We start from the raw sequence: 18,784 nt of genomic DNA on the forward strand, positions 1-18,784 counted from the left end.
ATGTCTGCATAAATATTTATTGTATAGTATGTTCAATTGCATTGCCAACGGCAACCACCAGGTCGAATGAGTGATTTTTGCTTTGATTCATATAAATCACACAACAGGACAATGACCATCACACACACACACACACACACACACACATGCTAGCCTGTGGTCAGTCGGTTACATAAACGTTATTATTTTTCTATAAAATAATTTATTGCCCAATTTGATGCAATTTAAATCAATTTTGACAACAAATTATATTTCACAGTAATTGCGAACAATGTTCAATATAATGCGCAACATTGTAAATAATCCAAGTGTAACATGAAATTACATAAACATAAATTGTACATGAAAATATTGACATCAGTCGGTAAATAATGCGATTATTTGTTATAGTCGTCAATGCTTTGAAACTTTATGAGGGCAAATATTGTTGATTGGCATTTCAGTTCTTCAATATGTTAACCAACAATTTATAGAGTGTATGAGTAAATAATTATAAGGTTATCAAATTATTGAAGAGAAAATAAATATATTTTCCAAATTGTTGGCTTTAGTTCTGCTTTATTGAGTACTAGACAGCTGAGCTTGCAGCTTTTATGAGGTTGCAACAGAATCTAGATAAATTCACAAAACTAATATTAAAAAAATTAAGATATTAAAAGCTTTGTTCATATTCGATAAGCTTTTATTGTTGTGAAAATTGCAGCAAAGAAGAGAACAAATTATTTCTAATATTAAGTGTTTTTGATATTTATTTGCAGTCTGTCAAAGCAAAAAGTAAAAACAATGACCACAACATAATACTAAAAGCAAAAGCAAAAACGTATATTTTGTTGTTGACATTGATATTTGAAAGAGAAAACAATTGTATTTGCAAAATCGGAAAGCGAGTGCAAACGGTTGATGAACGATTCTATCACACCAACATACATATTTATGTATTTTAGTATATCTGCAATATCAAAAGCAATGAACAACCCTCAACAAATATGTTTGTTTGCTAGTGCAAGCGAGTACACGATAGTCGATTGTCAAAGCTAGCGTAAGCTGATCGTGTCTGACACACAGACGTACTCACATATATAGTGGAGTAGATGTTCACCTGTATTTGCAAAAGAAAAGAGCAGATCTCAACAGAAACAACTAAAAAGGGAGAAAATAAAGGAGAGTAAATGCGAGAGTTCTGTATTGAACTCACACAGGCTTGCAAATGTATGTGTTAACTTAAATGAAAACATTTCTTATTGTGGAAAACCGCTTTTTAGTGTGAAAGTATGCATTTTACTTGAATTTATTGTGTGAGTGAGTGAACTTCTAGGTGAGTGAATTTTATAGGTATTCTTGCTTAATCCAGTCACTAAACGTTTGTCATCAATCACCAGTCTGGAACAAATTATAAATAGATAAGAAATAAATAATGGTTAATATATAAATAACTTCTAATGAAGAGCAAACTAAATTCTTCTTATTGAACTTCTCACTTTTTTTGTTATACCCTATAAAATACACTATAGGGTCTTCTTCAGAAGATGTCAGCACGCGTCCTGTTGTGACGAGAAAGATGTGCTCTGTTGATTGTCATTAAATATTTAGAAGTTTTATGGACATTTGCCACAGTGGCTGGCATTTGGTGGCATTTGACGAGCTCACATGATCCGCGAAATAAATTTCCGTTGAATGTGCTTAATAAAATAAAAATGAAAGCGCAGGCACTTTGTTTTACGAAGGCATAAAGTTTATGAGGAAACTCGTGTGTTGTCTCTGCCACACAAAGGAAAATTAAATAAAGGCCTGTGAAGAACAGAAGGCGAGGCGACACAAACAACAAAACTAAGAAAACACGGCAAGGTGACAAAAACAGGAACAGCTCGAGTCTGGCAAATACAGATACAGATAGAGGTACAAATACAGCTACAGATGATGTATAAAAACATCAACGGAGACAAGGCAAAGTTGTTAGTGTCAGTTCAAAAAGCAGTTGCTGTTCCGCGGAAGGGGACAGAGACGGGGAAAGCAAGGGGCGTCAAAACATAAAAAAAGGAAAACAAAAAAAAAACATTTGGCGGCACCATTCGGCGCTGTTTTTGACACCTGCGCACACAGGTTGCCCACGAAGATGGGAAATGAGAAAATAAGCAGCAGCGAAACACAGCGGCGGACAAGAAGAGTGTTGACGCTCGGGGATGGGGATGGGGATGGGGATGGGCAAAGATGCTGATGGGGGAGCGGGAACGGAAGCGAGGGGCGATACAGCGATAAAAACCCGACTTGGCCAGCATTTTAAAGGCAAAGAGGGCCAAATTCGCCTTTAACTTTTTACGTTTGCGCAACGAATCGAGCGAAGCGTCCCCAAATTGCCCGTCTAATTGGCATGCAGAGGTCGTACACGGTTCACTGAGTGCCACGATGCGGCGCCACAAAATGCTGCACCTGGCAACTGGTGTGGCATTCTCTTTTCATGCCCAAAAGCCGCTGAGCCAAGCAGCTGCCTGCTTAGTTCTTGAAAAGTTAGACATCTTTAATTAATATAAGAAAATGTAACACTATTTAAAAAAAATAAAAACACATTTTCAGTGTTGATTTCAAATTACCATTTTAATTTAAATTCTTCAAGGCAATTTTTAATTTTAGAGAATGTAACATTATTGATAAAATGTGATTGTAATTATTGTATATTTTTGATATCCTGTGTTCTTCTTCAGAGCATATCTCAAGACTTGAAAAGTTAGTCAGAAAATTTTAATCTAATGAAATAAAGATTTGTAAGGTAGAAAAACAGTTTGAATATTTATAATTAAGATAGTTATCTTAAGAAATTATTAACTATTATTGATATAAGAAAATGTTCACTACTTTGGATAGTTACATTATTTTAATTATTGTATAAAAATTCCAACAAACTTGGAAAGCTTTTTATCAATTTCTTCGGAGCTTTTCTTAATCGTTAAAAAGATAACTTAATACTATATAATTGGTAGATAAAAAGGTGACACTATTACAAAAAACAATTTTTTGTATAAACCTTTCACACGTTTTCTCCCTTTTAAACTTAAGATTTGTATAATTTATATACCACTTGATTTTTAAACTTACTTATCTGTATTATACTGAAAATAAGCAAATCTTTCAATATAAAATACCAAAAATTATTGAAAGCTGCCTTTAGTGCTTTAAATAATTTGTACTATATTTTATAGAACAATTTACAAATCTTGAATGAGTTTCTATTGTTTTACATTATTTTGAGTCGATGACCTTAGTTGCTAGCACTCCCTTCTTTTAGTTATTATATTATTCTGTATAATAATTAACATGTAAATAAATAAATAATTAAATAATATTACATATGTAGATAGAGCTACTTGAAGATTAACAAATATTCCATATACTATTATATTATTTAGTCACAGTTTTTATATTCTAATTATTTATTGCGTTATCCTTGCACACACTCCATTATATCAGAAGTGTTTTCCAGCGGCAAGAATATAATATTTATGCATGTCATCTATGCGATGCTTATTATAGTATAACACCTATTGCGTTCTCCTTTAATTTGTGTGTCAAGTGAGTGTAGCATAAATACTTTCTATGTGATTGACATACATATGCAGATGACACTTGAGGAGAAGAGCTTTGTTTGTCTCAACATTTGCACCTGTGTCATGCGATATTTGCCACACTTAACCCATGCACCAATACCAATCCAGTCGGGGCAAAACACAATTTGTGGGGTGTCTGGGTTGAGAAGTTGAGGTTTTGGGGGTGTCTAATCCAAGCACGTGCTGCCTGTGAGCGTGTTGAACAGCTGTTTACCTCAGCGCGTAAACAAAAGTCATATGACGGCGGAAATCGCTCTCGCAGCCTCTCTTGAGCTCGCTCTCTCTCTCTCTCTCTCCCTTGCTCGTTGCAGAGCTTTTGCACTCTCAGATAAATTCAACCGTTTCGCTCAGCCAAACTTCACTTTCATTTACAGTTACAGTTACAGTTGCAGTTGATAGCGACAGCTTTTGTGTTGTGGCTTCAGTTGGTCGTGGCAAGCCAAAGCTTGAGGTTGTCGTCGTCAGTGTCGTCGTCGTCGTGTTTACCGTTTGCTTGTTCGTCGTTAAAGCTTCGTGCAGATTGCGACTTGCGAAGCGCGCTCAGTTCTTGTGCAAACGGCAGCAGGACAACACTCTGTCCCTCGCTTTGCTTTCGCGACAATTCCGTTTTGTAAGTTCGCATTGTGTAATAAACGCGATTCGACATGCTCGAATTTAATTTAATTGAAATTACAATCGAAATTCCGAGAGCTTTTACTAGCGACTGTTGCAGTTTTGTGACCCCTTGAGAAACATAAAAACGCGCACGTGTCGCACTCATCAATCTGAATTCGTCAATCGACAATCGTCAGGCGTTAATCCAACAGTTCCCCCCTTGCTCTCCGCTATTCAAACTGTTTGCATTTCACTTGACTGGATTTGCTTTACGAGTACACAGCACGCCCTGAAGTGTGTCCCGTTTTGATTTTTATTGCCGTGCCACGAGAACCTTTTCTCTGTCGCAGTCGCAGTCGCAGTCGCTTTCTCTGTCTCTGTCTCTGTTGCTGTTGTAGCTGTTCCTGTTCCTGTTGCGAGGGTTTCTCTCAACTTTTGCATAAATTATTCTGCGCGCCAAGTGGGGCAATAAAAAACATCTCTCGAATCTTTTGAAATATTGAGCAAGTCCTTCTGCTCTGCTCTGACTTTCCTTTATTTCGCCCCTTTTTCCTTTTCGTTTTTTGTTTTGGCCATTCTACCTATGTGACGAACATGTGGCTAAAAGGATAACAAGCGTTTGGCTGGACTCTGTGTGAGGGCACAAAAAAGGCAGTTTGAAGTGCTCGAAAGTGCAGTTGACAAGCTGAATTTGAACATCAAGAAAAGCAACTGCTTGTGTTGATTGTCAATCCCAGTTTTTTTTTCTCTGAGTTTTTAAATAATCGTTCAGGCTTTCAAAAAAAAGAAATGATTCGACAATCTGTTGTAGTCAATAGTGCTCTCTCTACCTTTAGTGATTGCTTTCTGAATCTAAGCTAAAAATCTATGAAGTCTTTGAATTTTTAGAAATCACACATCATAGTTTTTTTCTGAAGTGGCTTTGAGTAATCGCTTTTTTTTATATACCATGATTTTTTTTGTATCTACGTTGAAGGTAGCAAATAATCAGCAATTTTTCGACAAGTTCTTAATAGAGCTGAAGTTTAAGTGATTGCATTCTATTTATAAGCTAAAAATGTATGATTTCGAGTTGTAGAAAACGCGCATTATAATTTCATTTTCAAGAAATCGCTTGCACTTTCCGTAGTCCTCACATTTAATGCTTAATTCCAAAATTAATCGCTTGTGCTCTTATGTATGTGTTGTGTAATAAATGAATCCATGACTTGTGATATTATTGCGTATAATAAACCATTTCATTGCCAACCATCAGTCAACATCTTAGCGCAGCTCTTGGGATTCCGCTCAAAAAAAAAAATATATATCTATACATTATAGCCATTCCTCAGCAGTCTCTGATGACTGTGGTGCTGAGAATGGAGTTGGAGGCTTTAGTTGAAGTCGACCACATCATTCTTCATTAGAGCGCCGACATATCAGGGGCTTTTGGCTGTCGCACAATTTTTGGCCGCTTTTTGATATTTTCACAATGTTTCATTTCCATAAAAAATTGCCAAAAATGAAAAACAGAAATAAATTCTGCAAAAATGATTGCAATGCGAGGCAAAACGTGAGCCAGCACAAAAAAAAGAGAAAGAGAGAAGATTCCGTTACTGGGAGCTCTCGAGCTTGAAAAATTGCTGCAATTAGTACGCTTGGAGGTCAACCAACGAACCAACCAACCAACGAGTTCTGCTAAAACAACGTGTGCCAGCCAAGAAATATGTGACACCAATTTTTTGACGTCATTTTTTTTCGGGCCACACATTTGCCAGACATACGACAGATTCTAAACGTTTGTTAAAGTTACGATTTCCAAGAGGTTGCCATTTTTAATGACCAGCATTTTTAAGACGAGCAAAAAAGTTGAGTGTGCTTAATGATTTATCATTTAAAATGAATTAGATTTCAAACAACTAAATTGAATGAATTCAAATTAAATTCGAATTAAATTAAAGTTTTTGTTAATAATATAATAATAATATAATAATAATATAATAATATAATAATATAATAATATAATAATATAATAATATAATAATAATATAATAATATAATAATATAATAATAATATAATATATTATATAATATAATTTTTGTGATTAACTACTATACGAATTTGGTGAACTGTTGGAACTCCTGCGATTGAACTTAAATTCGTAAACTATTAAAATTTAATATCAAAAATATCATCGGTTTAATATAAATATAAATTCATTTTTATTAGGCAAATGAATTGCAAAATTAAATAAAATAATGCACTTGTAATTAAAAGAGAAAAAGAAAAAAGAATTCAAATTGATTGCCGAATAAGAAAGCGAAAAGAGCAAAGTGTGAAAAGTGTTTGTGTGTGCGAAAGTGAGAAATGCGCCAGAGCAAACGCGTAAGGAATCCGAATCAGTCGCCACACAATTCAGAACCGACTCCGAGACAGAATCGGAATAAGAATCAACAAGCGAATCAACAGAGCCACAACAGCACAGCCAAAGGATCAACAGTCGCCACCAGGCCGATGAGGCAGAACAATAAAGCTGGCGGAGCAGCTTACAGCTGCGGATTCGGATTCGGTTTGCGGGTGTCGAGGTCGGAGTCAGTGTCGAGAATGCGAGGAGTGGCATTGCCCCTGCTCCTTGGGCTGCTGATGCTGCTGCAGCTCCTTGCTCCGACACTGTCAACGCCCTCGCCCTCATCCATGCAGACGCCACAGAAGAGAGGTAAGCTGAAAGTCTCCTTCTCCTTTTCTGTCTTCTTGCTTGTCGTCTTCTTATGCCCCACATTGTGGATATTTTATTTTTGTCGCTGGCGGGCAACGTCGCCATTGTGTGTGTGTGTGTGGTTTTGGGGGAAATGGCAAATAAATGTCAAATAACAGTAGCTGCCTTTGCTCCCTCTGCTTCTGCTGCTCCTGCTGCACACATGTTTGGATATATTGGCCATTGTTGTGCTGGTAAATAGGCAAAAGACGTCAGCACAAAAGCGCACTGTACCACGTTGCGTATACGCGCTGTTGTTCTCTGCCCCGTTGCCGGGGCAGCAACGAACTGTCGCTGACATCTTGAGTTTGCCTTTCATATTAACTAACAGCGAGCGAAACATAGCGAACGAACGAGACAGTCATAGAAAGAGAGAGAGAGAGAGAGATGGAAGAGAGAGAGAGAGAGAGAGGGACCACATTTTATGAACATTGCATTGCTTTCAACTCGCTGACATAATGGAAAATTGAATTGCTGCGAAATGGCAGCGAACGAGGAGCAGCTAGAACTCCTGTTTGTTATGGCTTGTTGCCTGCGATGCAATTAGATGAACAGCGCTAAAGGATGCAAAGCATAATTAAGGCCAAGCAACTCAATTGCATAGCATCGTCCTGGCATGACATTAGATAATCACAACGATGACAAACTCGAGAGTGGTTCAGCGACTGCATTCAGTTCCGAGAGTCAGGAACAGAATCAGCTTGGTGAAATAACTTGAATTATGTCTACGAACTCGAGTTGCTAACTGACTGTTTATCCATAGCCTAAGCAATTACTAATAATTCTTTGAAGATACTTAAAAAAGTTAGATGAATTGAAATTTTCCCAATGAATTCATTGAACTTTAAATAATAATCCAAAAATAAAAATTATTCTTAAAATTTTATTTTTTTAAGTCAATTTAGTATATGTACACGTAATGCAATAATTTTGTTTGAAAATTTCAAGTTCTGATACAAACAGTTGACAAATCTCTATAAAATATTTACCGCAAAATAATATTACACACATGTAACAATTGTTTGCAATTTTTACGTAACAAAAATTTGATTGTGATCAAATAAAAATTGTAGAACTTATTTAACTTATTTATATTGGAAAAAGCGACTGCTACATTCGTTACTTAGTTGCTTTGATATATTTTGATATTCCAAATGCATAATTTGATATACTTTTAGCATTTTAATACGTTATTTTTTTAATAATAATACCGCATTGATTTTGTTGAAAATGTGTAGTGGGCATCTCACATTTGAACACACACTTATTATTATAATTTTTTTTAAGAGTAAGGCTTAGTTATTTTTCAGTACTTTATTACACTTTTATAGAGAACAATAAGGTCGACAACACGCACCATTTTATTGTAATTTTGGTTAACATTTTGTGGGTCAAATTAAAAACTTGCCTAATCACTCTTATTGAGCACCAGGGACAAATAACAATTCCAAATGAGTGCAATGAACTGCACGTAGATGACTTGAAAGTTGATGGGGATAAATGAGAAGTTTATCACCTGTGCCATGGGCCAAAGCAGATAGCTGCGTGCCATAATCATCAAATAGCATTCCTTTATACGCTTCACAATATCCCTATGCATCTCTCCATTCACAAAGGGCACCAGATACGTCAGCGTCAATGTGAATATCGGGGAGAAGCAAGCTTGATCAATGAGCATCTTTTTGACAGCTCGCTGCAGTGATGGTTGTTCCTTGACCACCAAATCATCTAGAGTCATGTACCATTTGCGTAAGACGGGCCCACAGAAGCACAAACCAATCGAGGCGAAGCGAGCTGTTCGTCCTGCATTGTAATCCTTGTAGGATTTCTTCTCGATTGCCAGTTGTGCAATCACATCTCCTGCGCCCATGATGATGGCACAATTGAGTCCTTCGCGAGCCAAAACTTGCAGAGACATTCTTTCTTAATGATTACTTAAAAAATTTGTAGTTAAAAGTTTCACTTTGAAAATTTGGTTTAAATGAAATGTGTAATTCTTTACTGTTGCTAAGGTTTAGAAATTGTGTAAGAGATTTAAATCACACAGCAACCTAGTGAACAGATTTTTTAAAAATTTAAAAAATACAAATCTATTTCATTATTAATTTATTTAATTTTAAGATTAATAGTAACAAGTAAGAATACAACAGTTGAGCCACCTTTTATGAGTAAGAGAAAAGCAGTGCGGTATTTTTGTTTTTATGCTATTCCACTGCAAAGGCTTTTTTGTTGTTTTATTCTGCTAATCACTTAATAAATATAAATTCTGTTGTTTCTGGTGCTTAGATTTCTATGGTATCATTAATTTGATGGGATTTGCTCAATTCCAAGATTTTAAATACAACTTAATAAAGCAGAGCACTCGAAATGCTAAAATCATCAAAAATCTGAAGAGCTACGTGACTTAAATGACGTTTCAGCTGGTCTTCTGCTTAGGATTGAGACTACGACGAAGGAGAGGACTAGGAAGTGGACTTGGACTAGGACACAGCGTGCGGTCCTGTGTGCTCGATTATTGTGTGCTGTCCCTTTGTCTTGTGAACTTTATTGAGCTGGCTGTGTTAGTCTCTCTCTCGGTTGATTGCCACCCTCTGACACTCTGACCCGTGGCCTAAGTCCTCTTCCTCCTCCTCCATTCTGGTGTCCGGGCAGCCGCAGAGCTAACTGGATTCATGAACTTTTGCTTTCATTTGACGCTGGGGAACAATATTGTATGCTGGCTGCTGTAGCCTTTTTTTCTGTGTGCTCAGTTGCCCAGTTGCTCATCTTTGCTGTGCGCGAGAGAGAGACAAAGCAGCTGGGGGAAGTTGACTCTATGACCGACACAGATGCCGCGACTCGACTCAACTCGCCTCGACTCGAGTCGAACAAGATGCTTCATTTTATTATGCAACAAAAGCAGCCTGAGAAGAATAAGGAATGAACAGAAACAAAAAAAGAAAAACCAAAAAACTTGCAAAACAAAAAACTTGACGCGACATTGTCGTAAATAAGAGGCAAAAACTTTTGTTTGTATCTCATTCTTGCTGCTTGCCACCTCACCCCGCCCCACATCAGTTTCCTGCCGTCAAGAGGAAAAAAACTTGTGAATATGATAAGTTTGTTGTTGGCGCTCTCGCATTGTTATTGTTCCGGGGACATAAATTTGCGCTAATCCAATGTGGGCACAGTTTATAGGTGAAGTGAACTTCATGGATACTTGAGTCCCAAGTTGTAGATACTTCTTCATATGCATAAATGTCTCATTTCAGTTGAAAGTTTTACGGCATGCGAAGCATGAAATGTGCAACAAATTGAGCAAAGTCTGGAAGTTGAAGCAACTCGAATGAATTCAATAGGCAACAAAAAGTTATTTATATTTATCGTCTCACTAAACAACTCGTCGCACCTCGAAGAATTATTAATTATTAATAAATAATAAATAAATAAAATACTAAATACTAAATACTAAATACTAAATACTAAATACTAAATACTAAATACTAAATACTAAATACTAAATACTAAATACTAAATACTAAATACTAAATACTAAATACTAAATACTAAATACTAAATACTAAATACTAAATACTAAATACTAAATACTAAATACTAAATACTAAATACTAAATACTAAATACTAAATACTAAATACTAAATACTAAATACTAAATACTAAATACTAAATACTAAATACTAAATACTAAATACTAAATACTAAATACTAAATACTAAATACTAAATACTAAATACTAAATACTAAATACTAAATACTAAATACTAAATACTAAATACTAAATACTAAATACTAAATACTAAATACTAAATACTAAATACTAAATACTAAATACTAAATACTAAATACTAAATACTAAATACTAAATACTAAATACTAAATACTAAATACTAAATACTAAATACTAAATACTAAATACTAAATACTAAATACTAAATACTAAATACTAAATACTAAATACTAAATACTAAATACTAAATACTAAATACTACATACTAAATACCAAATAAAGTCTCGAAGTTAAGGCAACACGAATGAATTCAATACGCAACAGAAAGTTATCTTTATTTATCGCCTAAACAACACTAAACAACTCGTCGCACCTCGAAGAAGCGCTTAAGGTAGTAAACCTCTACGATGGTCATCAGCAGCAGCAGCGAGGGACCAAAGATCGACCAGGCCACGATCCGAAAGTGAACACTTTTGCTGATCTGAGCGTGTCCCGAGTACCGAACATGCATATACTCCTGCTCGTGTCTGATGTTCATCAGTTGGCCAGAGAGCGCATTGATGTTCTCCTGGAGCACTGACTGCTCGATGACATCGTCGGCCCGCTTGTTCTGATCAATGTAGTGGCTCAGCTCATGAATAACCGTGAAGTGGAACATTAACAGCTTTGGAGTGAGCGTGGAGCGTTCGTTGTCAAAGCAGAGCTTGAACTTTCCCTTCTCTGAGGCTGCGAACGTGTAGCTGCCACTTGTCTCCGACTCGGATTGGAAGAGTGTGTGGCCACTGGGATCCGTAATATGGATGGCAATGTCTTTGAAACCGCCCTCCATCACCTCAAAGCGTATTGTTATCTTGTCCTTTGTCAGTGCCTTATCATGAAAACAAGCAGTTTCATGGGCATCAATCGTGATCATAAAACCATAAACTGTTTTACATAGCAGCAACATCCAAATTACAACTTTTTGCATTTTCGAATAAGATTTGCTATTGCTCTAAAGGAATTTTATAATGAGAATGTGCTAAAATGAAAAAAGTTTTTGTTCTACTTTGTTTCGCCTCCTGTGTGAACGGATTTTTGATTGAATAAACTGTAAAACATTTTTAGAATTTAACATTTAACTTGCATTAATTTTAATAAATTCGATTTTGATTCTCGAAATTCTTTCTTCTCTTATCGATTCTTTCTTACTTTAAGTGTATTATATGTATAATAATTGTTGAGAAGTGCCTAATGACAATTTCGTTTAAGTGCTGCGTATGATTTTCTCGCTTTAGTGTTGTGTAGTGTATAAGTACGAGTATGTGGCAACTCTACGTAGTCAATAAAATTTTAAAATTCAATTTAATTTTTTTTTTGTATGTGAAATAAAAATTTATACATCAATTTATGAATATCCATGGAACTGTGATTATAACAATACCGGAGACTCTGACGGACAAGAGATTAATTTGTTCTAAAATATATTTATGTTGGTTACATTTTTTTCTTTAAAAAACTAGAATATATTTTTTAAAAATTATATTTTATTCAATTTAAAGAGCTTCAGTTGCTTATTAGTTTTCTGTTCAAGCAGAAGATTAACTTAAGATTAATGACATGGATTAATTTGTAAAAAAAAACATGAAATTGCTTGCTTGAAATAATTTGGCTATTTTTGCATTTTTGTAAAACTGGAATTCATCTGTAAGCAACTAAGTCTTTTTTTCAAATGTCTTCTTCGAGTCACAATATTAATGCTATTTAAGAATTAACTTATACACACAAGAGCAGCCTTCAATTATGAATTGGCTTCTTCTCTATTACTCTTTGCATAGCAAAGTATTCAGTTATTTGTCTTCAATTAGCTGGATCAACAATTGCATAATAAATAATTGATTTCTCTGCTAATTTACGTAGTTTGTGAGGAGCTTTCTGCTTACAGCAGCAACATCTACATTTACATTTACATTCACATTCAACATTCTTCATAATCATATTCACAGTCAAAGACAAATACGCTTCAAATCAAATTAAGATGATAAAAGCAAATTGCAAATTGGCAACTTAGTTTGTCTGTCTGTCCGTCTGTCTGTCTGTCCGTTCAGTCATTTCATTCAGTCGATGGCAAACGCATTTGCAACCCTTGGGTGTCCATTCTTTCAATCTGTTCCCTCTGCTGTAGACTGTGTAATGCATATTTTATGTTATCGATTCCTTGGCATGGGCGTGGCCATCAATTGTCAAAATGTCATCCATTTTTAATGACATCGGAATAGCATTTTACTCATCTCACTCTCTTCCTCTTTCCAACATTAATTTCCCTTTCTGAAACTAAGCGCTGTTTTAATTTCGTAACAAATGCCAAACAAATTATAATTTATAACATTATGGAAAATACACAAATTTATTCTCTATATGAAAACAATAAAAATGGCAAATAAATTTCAATTGTATTAGTTTTCAACTAAGAAAAAATAACAAACCTCAAAAAGTTCAGTTGGGTCAAGTTCGTAATCCAATTATTCGAGAGTGCGAAACTAGTTTGTTCGATATTGATAATTAAATTCCACATAAATTACGACTTCAAATTAATGCAAAAAAGCTACCATAACTCTGATTTAGTTAGCATTAAATAATATATAGCAATCATTTGAATGATTGTGCAATTGTTTGACTCTTCATTGGAAACCCATCAAAATAGTCAAGTTGAAAAGGAGGAAATTTTGTGAATGCAATTGAATTATATGAGAATTATTATTGCAAATTTTAGCGTGTTGTGTTAACGATAAATTGTGCCAATGAAATTTCGAACAATATGCAAATGAGCAATCAATGCTGTTGTCGTAGTAGAAATAATTTAATTTTCAAAATAATTGTGATTCACCAGAGTTGAATCACATTACAAGCGAACAAAGTAATTGTGAGTTTCAATTCAGAAGAATTACAGCATTTCAAGATGTTATTCAAACTAAGCCAAGTTGAATTTGCATATTTCGAATAACTGACATTGCAGTCAAACACTTTAAACGTGAACGTTAACGTTTGGGTTTGCTTTGGCGGTGGCGTTTTGCGAGAAACTCTTGAACTGTGGATAGACGCACAACTATTTCAAACAAAAGCTGAGCATACACTGGAGGAAAAGAGGGGAGAGGAGAGGGGATGTTGCCATCATCGTTGGAGCAAGTAAATACAGCAATGGAAAAATGCCTTTTGCTTTGCCCAAGTATTTTACAACTATTTGTGTGTGTTTGTGTGAGTTTCCTCTTTTTTCCTCGTAGTTTGTTTTTCGCGCTCTTTGAATATCCTTTATGATATTCAATTTCAAATTCTAATGCTTTAAGCGATTAAGTACACGCTTTACGCCACTTAACTTCATGTCTATGTAGAGCGCATCCTCTTCAACACTTTCGTCTCTGTCTCTCTATCTCTCTTGTGTTGGCGGTATTTGCCGACTACAGTTACTTTAGGCCACGCGTGCGGTGCTCAGTCGACACTTGACTCTTTGGTTGCCCCTTCTCTCTGTACATCGTCATGACATCGACGCTCTTAAGTGCCGGCTGGCATGGGACTAGGCACTGCTAGTGTGAAATGTTTTTTCGTGCTCAAGGACTTTTTGCACCGAGAGCTTTCGTTCTAGCTGCTGGATATTTCATATGCGTAGAGCTTAGCGGATGAAGTTGCTGAGTCCCAAAACTCAACTCGAGCGACAGATTTCGTTTCATATCGCTTCGCTTCGTTTCGGTTCATATTTCTAGCTCTTCTGCTCCTACAGTCGGCTTTAAGCGGCTTAAATTGCGTATACGCCCCGTCTCTCAGCACACAGCATGTCTGCCTGTAATGGCTGTCCGTGTGCCTGCTTAGTGCTCCGTACTTATTTTGCATTCCTATTCGGTACTCGCATGACCAGAAGAACCAACTTCTAAGGCAGTTTCATTTCTTCTGCCAAGCTACTCAATTATTATTATGCCGCCTAGGACACGCCCAGGGCGCCATGGATGGATGGATGGATGGATGGGAAGGTGGAGAAAAGTTTCAGTTGACGACGTGCGTGGCAGTTACCTGGACTCATTCAGATGTCTACCGACTGCTTTTGCTGGGCTTGGGCTTGGGCTTCATCAAATCATTTTTGTGGCCAATGCAGTCGTGCGTGTTCTAATTTGTTTGGCTCACAGTTCGCCAAAGGACGCACAGGACTCACAGGACGCACAGGAGTGGCGGAATGTGTATATAGCGCTGATTGCTTCTCTGCAGTCCTAGTCGCATTTTAATGCCTTTTTAAAGGTGCAAATGAATCGCTTTCGCTCGTTTCATTTTACCTCGACAGAACAGACAAGGACTCGCATTAGCCTAATTTTTACATTGTCGCACGTGACGCCTCGACTTCAAGGCTTCAGGGCATCGGGGTTTCTAGGCTCAGTGCAAATTAAGAAATTACCATAAATGCAAAACATTTTCATCGCACAGAAATGTGACGAATAAAATTCATTCAAATGCTGCGTAAAAAGTTGTTGCCTACTTTTAGGGGCAATGTTAAATTTGACAGCGGAAGTTGTTGATTTAATTCAATTTAAAGACATTATATGAGCAGATGTCTGTCTTGTCGAATGCGAGAAGAAAATCCTTAACGCTTTGCCTGCAAACAAATCAGTTTTCTTAGTTTTCTGAAAGAGCGAGAGAATAAAACTCTTTTATAAGACAGGCCAATAAAACGAATAGTGCTTTTAGAAGGCAAGGACCAACATAAGCTGTAAAATCTTGCTAATCTGCACTTGAGAGGAAGCACTTGAGGATTGGTGACAAAAACGAGGGAGCTTGGAAGATGGGCGAATGGAATGGAAGCAAAGCGAATCGAGAATTGAGAATTGAGTGAGGCAAACAAACGCTGAGAATGAGCTGTAAAAAGGCTCAAGTATTGACAATGCCAACAAGGATACGAGTATCAACGAGGCAATGGGCGTGTCGTGCATGATGTGTGTAATGGCCTAATGGGCGTGGCAGTGAGCAGAAGCCTGTTTCACTTTGTGTGTGCGTGTGTGTGTGTGTGCCTATGGCAACAAATTGGCAAATTTTGTGTAAAGATTTATTTCAATTGAAAGTGCCCAAGCACGAGCTGTCAACATGAGCTGAGTTTTATGCTCGGCATAAAGTCAGCTAACGAGCTTCAATGAGGCATGCCAAGTATTTCCGTCACACACACACACACACACAGCATAAACGATAGCAACGAGCAGAGATTACATATCAGAGATGATGCACAGCTATCAAGAGGCTTGACAAGTTATGCGCCTTTTGGGCAGCCGCTGTGAAACAATTTCCTGTCCTGCAGCAAATTGCATTATATGTTGCCGTCAACATTTATATTCAAATTTCCTTTTCTTCCTGCCGAATTAATTTCTGTGTGCATTTTCTCGAAAATTTACGAATGCTGCAGCAGCGCCTGCAATGGATAATGTCATAAATACTTTTCTCTGCAATTGTGTTCATAATAATTTACTGAATACAAATTGTAGAAGTTATTTAAGAAATACTTGTTATGGCAAACATCGTCTGCTGCATGTTTAGTATCTGGCATATTTTGTCTGTGGTATATTTTGAAGGTATGTATATCCAATATATACGAATATATAATTTAGTATATATTACGACATTGTAGTATATTTAATTGGTATATTCTTTTAATAATACCGCACTGTATTTATTTTATTGAAAATGAGTAGCGAACTTTAGTTTTCTTATTTTTGTTTATAGTTCTTCGACATCTTCGTTCAGTGATTTAAAACCCACTCACTTTATTTTTTAGTGAAAGGAAGTAATCAAAAAAGAAATATTTGAACATGTGAACAAGAACGAAATTAAGATCAAAAGTGAACAACTGAACAACGCAGAACAATGCAGATGAACTTATTCAGTTTGTTCACTCCGTTAATATTTGTTCAGCGAACTAGTTCGATTGATTCGATCGTTTGATTTTTGCGTTCATTTCGTTTGTTTAAATTTGTTGCCAACAAAGCAATAGTGAAAAAAAAGAAAAAAAAACAGACGAATAAAGATTAACTTATTCATTTCGTTCACTCTGTTCATTTCCTTCATTCGTTCATTATACACATTATACACAGACATACTTTACTGAAATAGAGAGCCGTTTTGCTTTATCCTCTCTGCATTGAGTCCTTTAATTAGCCGTTTTAGCTGCTGCAGCTGCTGCTTTTCTTTTGTTGCCACTCGCCACTCAATTAGTCAAAAGTTCTTGTGCTTGCGGCTTCTTTGGTTAAGCGTTCTCCTCACTCACGCACACACTTAAACTCTCACTCAGTCACTCAGTGACCTCATGTCACACACACACACACCATGAAACGATGAAGCTGTGTGACACTCGACTAAATGGAAATTTGCAATTTGTATACCGTTAGCTCCATTCGCTCAACATTTTGCGGCTTATGCGGCTGTCAGTTGGCGACCATTCAATGGGCACTCACACTCGCATTCACGCACGCTTTCAGATTCGCATTGAATGACTTTGATTGAGTTTAAATGGTGCATGGCCATGCTTAATGGGCCGTTGTACATATGCTTGTGAGAGAGAAACAGCTTATCAATTACTGATAACTTATACGATTCGCGTATTGGCGTTTGCTTCAATCTCCAGAGAAATGTGACTCGGATAATTGGTAGTTTCTATGGTGATTTGATTATTTAAAAAGCAAGCAGTACAAATGTGTCAAAATAATTGTCAATCTATCGATATATACATATATACATATAATATATCCTTCAAATAGGTAGACATTCATTATGTTGAATTTATACCATTTTAAAAATTTAATTTAATTGAATTTACGAAGAATTTGTAAAAATTTATTATTATTATTAAATGTTTTTTTAATTGTATCGAACAATATTTCAAAAAATTTAAGTTTCAATATATGTTATTTATTTTTTTAATAGTATAATGTATAATTTCAAATGGCATTATATTTGAGCATAATCTGCGATTATATTTAACTTAATTAATAAAGTTTGTTGTTTCCGTATAAATATAGAAGCTAAGTTTTTATTAATTGGGTGGACAATTACTGTTTCTTAAGTTTATAAAGCAAAATTATAAGAGATTTAAAGAAATTATTCTGTATTATATGTGTATATCGACTGATCTATGATGCCAATTATTATTATTAATCAAACTTTTTTTAAACGTGGAATTTTTATAAAGAATTGTAGTTATAAAGATTTGACAATAATAAACTACTTTAAAATGTTAAATGTGTTGCTTTTGTACAGTGAATCTTGACAATATAAAGTTTAAAAACATAATTTCTTATTTAATGAAAATAATGAAAATGCCATAAAATATTAGTTATCTTAAATGAAATAATTAAACAATTTGCATTACAAATTTAGACAGCTTTCTAATTGGATTTCGGATGAATTTGCTAATTTGAAATATTCATTTCCCATTCGGACCGCATTCAAATCGGACCAGCAGCGTGAGCAGTCCAACAAATCCTTACTAATTATTATTGCTTAATTAGAAGCCGTTCCATCTAGTTCGTCTGGTCTTTGAATTATGTGAGCTAGTTAGTATGAATTTGACAAAACGGAAACATCTTCAAATTTCACGCTTATACGGCCCAGGCTCACATAAATCACATGGCAAACTCAATGATAATCACTTTGCAAATTCAATTAAGAAAATGTGCTTAAAACAGCAACTTGAACGAAGCACAACACAGATATAAATTTAATTTAAAGCCCAAGGAGATGAAATAAATTTAAGCATTTTGCAGATTCTATGCTCGAAATTAAGTTTTATTTTTGACACGCCCAATGGAAGCAGAAGGTGGCCACTTTGTTGTTCTCCATGCTTGCATTGTAAGCGTCTGGGTAATCCACAAAAGTTCATACAAATATATATAAACATACATGTGTATGTGTGTGTGCGCGTGTGTATGGGTGTGTGTATCACCGACATTTGTGGGAGCCACGAAAAATTTAATTTTCTCACATTACTTGTGCATACTTGCAAAGGCCGCAGGCGAAAACCCAAACCCAAACCCAAAAGCCGAAGCTGAAAACCTCAACTTCTCCTCATCCCTTTTCATACTCGACCAGAATGCGTGTGTTGGTTGTGTGGAATGGTTGTTGTTGCTAT

The 18,784-nt window shown here is 35.8% G+C and overlaps 2 protein-coding genes across 2 annotated transcripts in view; one reads left to right on the plus strand and one right to left on the minus strand.

Annotated features, from left to right (window-relative positions):
* The first annotated feature begins 4,072 nt into the window (after positions 1-4,072).
* The window catches only part of LOC132790627 (uncharacterized), a 76,708-nt gene continuing 61,996 nt past the window's right edge, over positions 4,073-18,784 (plus strand). The window contains exons 1-2 of the mRNA XM_060799229.1: positions 4,073-4,209; positions 6,403-6,889. Of these exons, the coding sequence (XP_060655212.1) occupies positions 6,541-6,889 (349 nt within the window). The 5' untranslated portion in view covers positions 4,073-4,209; positions 6,403-6,540. The remainder of the gene's footprint in view (positions 4,210-6,402; positions 6,890-18,784) is intronic.
* Positions 10,966-11,702, minus strand: LOC132790651 (transmembrane emp24 domain-containing protein 2). The gene has a single exon (XM_060799275.1). The coding sequence runs from the start codon at positions 11,621-11,623 to the stop codon at positions 11,012-11,014; it is 612 nt and encodes a 203-aa protein (XP_060655258.1). The 5' UTR covers positions 11,624-11,702; the 3' UTR covers positions 10,966-11,011.

Source organism: Drosophila nasuta, chromosome 3 (assembly GCF_023558535.2).
Source record: "Drosophila nasuta strain 15112-1781.00 chromosome 3, ASM2355853v1, whole genome shotgun sequence".
NCBI lineage: Eukaryota > Metazoa > Arthropoda > Insecta > Diptera > Drosophilidae > Drosophila > Drosophila nasuta.